This window comes from Tursiops truncatus, unplaced genomic scaffold (assembly GCF_011762595.2).
Source record: "Tursiops truncatus isolate mTurTru1 unplaced genomic scaffold, mTurTru1.mat.Y mat_scaffold_197_arrow_ctg1, whole genome shotgun sequence".
Lineage (NCBI taxonomy): Eukaryota > Metazoa > Chordata > Mammalia > Artiodactyla > Delphinidae > Tursiops > Tursiops truncatus.
The window spans coordinates 6,509-13,377 of NW_022983229.1; the positions used below are offsets into that span (position 1 = coordinate 6,509).

At 44.9% G+C, this 6,869-nt stretch overlaps 1 protein-coding gene across 1 annotated transcript; it reads left to right on the forward strand.

The window, feature by feature from the left end:
• The first annotated feature begins 467 nt into the window (after positions 1 to 467).
• On the forward strand, positions 468 to 3,062 carry LOC117310773 (homeobox protein prophet of Pit-1). Its single transcript, XM_033850396.2, has 3 exons — positions 468 to 576; positions 1,759 to 1,991; positions 2,724 to 3,062. Exons 1-3 carry the CDS (start codon positions 468 to 470, stop codon positions 3,060 to 3,062), a joined length of 681 nt encoding a protein of 226 aa, XP_033706287.1.
• Positions 3,063 to 6,869: the final 3,807 nt, after the last annotated feature.

Sequence of the window (6,869 nt, forward strand, 5' to 3'; positions counted from 1 at the left end):
TGTGATCCTCCCCTGATGATGAGGGCTCTGGTGACCAGGCAATGATTGGATGGGCCCACAGGGGTGAGGAACAGGTCACTCCTCCAAGGCTCAGGGAGAAAGAGTTAGTGTGGGATTGCAAGCTGGGAAAGTAGGCAGCTGAGAGCAAAAGGAGAGAACAGCATCCAGAGAGAAGGGGCAGGGGGAGAAAAGTGGAGACTAAGAGAAACAGGGTGAGGACAAGGCAGAATGAGATGATAAGCAAAGGAATGGGGAATTAGAAATAGAAATAAAAGTTAGAAAAAAGGAGAGAGGGGGAAAAAGTTCTATCTATAGCTACACAGGGAGAGAGATTCAGAGAGAGGTATAGACAGGGGGAAAACAGTGATATACAAGGCATAGAGGGGAACAGAACCAGAGAAAGACTGATCCAAAATCAGAGACTCAGGGACACGAGACTGGGCTGTCTTTGGTCTTTGTTGTGAGCCATGGATGCAGAAGGGAAGAGTGAGCAGGGTAAACAAAAGAAGGGGCGAGTTTGCAGCAGTCTCTGGCCCGAGGGCTACGCAGCCGTTGGGACTTCGACCTCCACGGTGGGTGAGTGAATCTCTGGGGTGGTCCTGAGGAAGCAGCAGGTGTGCATTCTCCATGCCCAGGCTCCATGGGCCAATGGTTCGCCACGAGGAGAGTGAAGAGGAGAAATAAAAAAACAGAATCCTAGAATGTTTAAAACAAGGGAGTCTTAGAATACATGGGGTGATACAACTCCTTTGCTTTACAGAGTGGCACACTGAGGCCCTGACTGATGAGGAAGGGGCAGAGGCAGAGCTGAAATCTGTCTCCTCACTCCTGACCTCAGTTTGCCCACTGCACTGTTTTCTCCAAGGAAGAGATTTGGAGGGTCCAGGGCTTTGGATCCGAGGAGAGCAGGGGGCTAAGGTGGGCAGTGAGCACTGGGTAGGGACTACTCACTGGGTCCCCATGGGGATGGGATCCTCCAGATATCTTTTCTCTGTGTGTGCCTCCCAGGTGTTTCCTTTTGCTCCTGTTCTCTATTCCCTAGCTGGCTCTCAGACTAATTAGTGTGGGGGCTTAGTGAGCCTGTAGGGAGAAGAGGCAAGCCTTTCCCACGAGCTCAGGTTCCTGCAGCCTGGTGGCCAGGCCAGGACTGGGATAGGGGAGAAGATGAAATGTATGTGTGAGGAGGGTGTGTCTGAGTAGAAGAGTGAGGAATGTTTCATCTTCCCAGGTAGAGGGAATAGGACAATGGGAACAATATAAAGGTTTAAGTTGCATGTGAACCATGAGAGCAGGGAGCAACTAATAGGGGTCTTAGACAGAGACCTGGGCAGTTTGTTAGGTTGTCAGAGTGAATAGGAGATCCACAGGGTGAGACCCAAGAAGGTGGTATGTGTGCTGAGAGAGGTGAAAGGCTATGGAGGGGCATGCCTTACATGGGGATGCATCCGGGGGTGTGTAATAGGTAGTGGGCACAAGGTGCAGAAGTGAGGCAGAGGGAGCGTGAGTGCTCAGGACAAGTGAGTCTGAGGGGCGGACTTCATGTCGAGAGGGCAGCATGGGTTAGGGGACTCAGAAGTGAAGCAGGGTCAAGGCTGAGCTGGATTCAGCTAATTCTGAAAGCTGAAGAATTTCTGGTCAGGGCAGAGTGTATGAGCAACACACTGGGTCCTAGTAGAATCTGGAGGTTCCAGCATATGTGGTCTGGGATGGATGGGTGGTCCATGCGGCAGCAAACTCTCCCTCCCCCCTCCTTCTCAGACATGAGCACTCAGCCCTACAGGAACCTCTCTGGTGTAAGAGTGGGGAGACCAAGTCTTTGCTCGCAAGGAGAACAGAGGGGTCGCCCACACTCCCGGCGCCGCCACCGCACCACCTTCAGTCCAGCGCACTTGGAACAGCTGGAGTCAGCTTTTGGGAGGGACCAGTACCCTGACATTTGGGCCCGAGAAGGCCTCGCCCGGGACACAGGCCTCAGCGAGGCCAGAATCCAGGTGATGGCCCAGGATCCTCCCCCTACCATCCCCTGAAGAAATGCAGATTCGGTGATTGGCAACTACTGGGGCATAAATTCTCAGGGCACTATAACCCTAACCCAAATGTTCACCAGAACAGAGTCTTACCCAAGAGTCAGCATAACCTCATCTACATCAGGAATGTCACTTGAGTTTAACCTTGGAGCTAACCTAATCTAACTTGAATTTCAATATCAAACCCCAACCGTAACAGTGATGTGAACTCCAACAGAAATTCAATCCTAACTATTCACACACGTATGCAACCTTGTCCCTAACCATGGCCTTGAAACTCAACCTGATGCTCAATTCTAACCATAGAGTTAGTTAATCTTAAGAATAAAACTGTACCCTAAATCTAACCTGGTCTGTAACAATTAAACTCATCCATAGTCTTAGTCTCTAATAACCCTAGCGGAAATTTCCCATTCTCTGTGGAGGTGAAATGCCACTGTGTCATGTTTATCTCTTTCTTTTTACAAGTTGACATTTCTTACTCACCCAAAGTTGTAGCAGGGCAAATTTAGACATGGAATGGGGAATGGTGTGGGTCTTGCTTTGTCACTAGTCCTGGTTCAACTATGCCTTCTGCAAGAGCTTTACTTCCTCTGGGGATGTGGGGGAGTCTTATGCCCTATACGTCTGTAGCCGCATATGACAATGCCACCTATTTGAGACAGAGGCTCTGATGTGGCTATTCTCCCTCCTCAGGTCTGGTTCCAGAACCGCAGAGCTAAGCAGAGGAAACAAGAGAGGTCACTGCTCCAGCCACTGGCCCATCTGTCTCCTGCCACCTTCTCCGGTTTCTTGCCTGAGCGCCCTGCTTGCCCCTACTCCTACCCAACACCACCTCCCTCAATGACCTGCTTCCCTCACCCCTACAACCATGCCCTTCCCTCCCAGCCCTCTAGTGGTGGTTCCTTTGCTCGACCCCACCAGTCTGAAGACTGGTACCCCACCCTGCACCCAACTCCTGCTGGTCATCTGCCCTGCCCTCCACCCCCACCCATGCTTCCCCTCAGCCTTGAGCCACCAAAGTCCTGGAACTAAAGTTAAACAAGTACTGATAAGGTAATTTCCCAGCCTGTGGCCCTCACAAAACAGAGAAAACTGGGTGGTTTCCTTTCCTTCTAAGGGTGAAGTAGAAATATGGTGAGGGACAGCTCAGAGACTGGGAATGTTAAAATGGGAGCTCATGATGAAGGCTCACTGTGCTGATTAACTGAGTGAATTTAAGGAGGTGAAACTACTGGAAGATATAGGTAAAAAGCCCCAGTGGAGGTGACTGGTGGAAAAGTGGCATTGAGGGAAGCAGTGGTTGCTGCTGGTGGATGGAAATGGTTGAAGGGGATAGAACTTTTGGGACTTCACTCATTGAGATCACAGTTGAGGACCTTCACCCCATTGTTTCTAGCTGATTTCAATAAGGCTTTTTATTTAAAGTCTACCTATACAACCCTTCCCCATCACCACCATCTGAATCCATCATTAAGTTTTGTTTACTCTGTCTTGGAAATAGCTCTTGAATTTATTCCTCTCCTTTCTGTTCCAGCAGACACTTTGCTTTTTCTGGCCTCACGTTTTCTGATTAATTCTCCTCCTTGGTTCCCTTAGCTCCAGCCTTTCCCATTTCCAACAGACTTTGTAAATCTGATCATCAAATATTAGCTCTCCAGTGTCTTATAAGCAATAAATAAATAATACCTGATTTGCTAAGCCTGTAAGAGTCTTCAATGTTACCTTCAATATAACTTGCATGTGGTTTTGTTATTGAGCAAGGGCTCCTGTGACTGCAGCACAGAAAGCCAAACTCTGACAGCCGATGTTTGCAGTAAAGTAAGGGTTTATTGCAGGGCGCCAAGCAAGGGAGTGGGAGACAAGCCTCAGATCTGCTCCAACCTGGCCTTTGAGTTGGGAGTGTTTTTAAAGAAGAAGAAAAAAGAAGTTGGAATTAATCATCGTCTTGTGACATCTCTTAAGCACAGTTGTAGAAGTCAGGATGTTTCCAGTTTACAATTCTCTAGCCACCTGGGGGATCTGTGAGCTCATCCTGCTCTGGAGAAACATCCTGAGTTTGTGTGTTAATGATGATATCTACAACAGCAATTTTAGTACATTAATGATGTTATAGACAATAGCAATTTTAGTCATCTGATTCTGTTTGATTCGTGTTCAGTTAACACATGATTGAGGTCAGAAGAGGCAAACAAGGGAATAAAGTTTTGAGTAGAGAGCTTAATCATAAACTCACAAAGGGAACTAAATTTTAGAGGGGCTCAGTTTCAGTTTGTGATAGAGAAGAAATATTTTGATTAAATACAAACATTTCCAAGAGCAATCCGTGAGTCTTGAGGTTCATAAGAGGTCATTCCCAGGAAAGAAACTGCTGTGAAGTGCCTTAGTCTGAGCTCTCCTAACAGAAACATGCTGTGGCCTAGTTGGTTTGCCATTTATATACCATATTTCTTATAATGTACTTATTTTACTCATAATTTACTTATTTATATGTAGGTCTACCTCACTTATGAGCAGATACATAGAATTCTGAGTAAACAAGCCTCTAGGGATTTTATTTGCAGTTTTTTGTATGTATTATATTTTAAAAGTCTGGAATTGAAACCTCTGTGATGCACAATTACATTTCCATATAATTATCCCCTTGTGCCAGACTGCCTTCCTGAAAGATAATACTGGTTTGCATGCCTCCCAAAATGTCAGTGTCAGTTTCAGCACATCCTTATCGACATTGATCATTTTGGACAATTTTTTAACTGAGAGTGATGTCTCCTAGTTGGTTATTTTTTCAGTTTTCATTTACTCGATTGCTAGTGAAAGTTTAAAAGTTTCACGTTTATTGGCAGTTTACATTTTTTTTCTCCTCTGCATTGCTTTTCTGAGTTGTGTATTGATCTAGTCATCTCTTATTAGTGCTTGAGGAACCCCAAGTGAGAAATCTCCCCTTAATTTTACTGGCTTCACCCATGTTTTCCTCATTATTTGGATCAAAATATTATGCCATGAATCATCTTAAATTTATTTTAGTTTGTGCAGTAAATTAGTCATCCAATTTCCCCTCAATCAGCTAGCTGGTTTTTCCAATATAATTTATTTAACAGTCTAACATTGATTTGTAACAACATTTTTCCACACTAAGATCTCATATGGGACAGTTGTAGACTCCTAATTCTTTCCCACCAATTAGCTTCTCTAGTCTGATATCAGTGTAGCTTGTTATTTTTTTCCAGATTTCTCTTATGTTCCTCAGGAAACATCTTGGTATTTTTTTTATGAAACAAATCTTAATAAGAGTTTTATAAATTACAAAAGTTATATAGTGTCTTTGTAACAGTCAACCCAAAAGATTTATATACATATAAGACATATAGATGAATATATATTATACATGAATATATATTTATACATATTAACCTGGATTAATCACAAAACCCCATGTTAAGCAAATTCACCTCAACATGAGATAAACAACATTAGTAGTGTGTATCTGTCCACAACTTATTATGCTTATAGAAAAATACAGGCATACACATAGAACAGGGAAGAACAAAATCTGACCCCATGTTGGATCTGTTTCTTTTACTTTAACCTTTGCTCTCCATTACTTTTTGTTACTATAATCACTAAAATGCTGTTGTCTATAGCTATAGGCATATGTAATGGCCTCCCTCGGGGAACCCTGCCCCTCTGCCTGAATATTAAACTAAAGTGCCTTTGTTCAGCTCACAGGGAAACACCCTGACCCTGCCCAACTGTGAATGGCTGCAGAAAAGAAGAAATTAACACAGCCCCTCCCTGTGGATGGCCAAAAACCAGGAGATATTTTGCAAGACTTATGGCCTTTTACTTTACTTCCTCACCTCTACCCTCTCTCTGTTCTTTAAAAATGCTAGCATCCAGACCCTGATAAGATGTTACTCTAGGACATTAGTCTGCCATCTTCTCAGAAACCTGCTTTCCAAATAAAGTTACCATTCCTTGGCTCAACACCTTGTCTCCTGATTTATTTGCCTGTTATGTGGCAAGCAGAGAAAGTTTGGACTCAGTAACACATACACTAATATTTTTTCCTTTTTAAAAATAAAATTGAGAATCAAGGGACTGAGTCTCTTCTAAACCAATAGTAAAATATACCAGCTCTATTCATTAAATAAACTATCTTATTCATTGAATCAAATTGCTACATTTATCATATATCAAAGTAATTTGTGTGAGGTTTAAAAATCTATTCTTGGTTCTCTATTTGAGGGTTGGTTCTCCCACTAGCTTTTTAGGATCACGCAGGCAGCGGCACACACCCGGGGTACCCCTTGGCCTCATCACACCTGGTGGTGAGCTGGCACATGTGAGGTCAAGTTCTCTGTGCCCTTCACTCCAGTCTTCTTAGCCCTTCTCAGCCTCCTGTCCTGCTGCTCGGCTTGCGGACCCACTACGGAGGAGGAAGGGGTGCGAGCAAAGGAAGGAAGGCAGAGGGTGTTTCCGCACTACTGGCCCCCCTCTCGCTGTCAGCCTGCACGGGTCCTGGTGCCTATAGTGCCAACGACTGAACTGAGGGGTTGAGACCGCTGAGGTTAACAAGGCATCTCAGCGTCCCTGCGGGTCTTAGAAAGCCCAAGAGGCAGGGCAAGGCGTACCTCGACTCTTTGGGTTCCCCTGTCCTTCCTTCTAGGGATTAGAGATACCCTTACAGTTCAAACTGGCAGAAGATTGGAATCTTTGCCCCGAATGGGGTTGAAAAAGAAAAATAACTGCCTTTGAGGCAGCAATATCCCTTCACTCATACCCGCCAACCAAAGGGGAAATGCAGCCAAGTGAGGGTAAAGAAGTCACGAATTCTTTGCG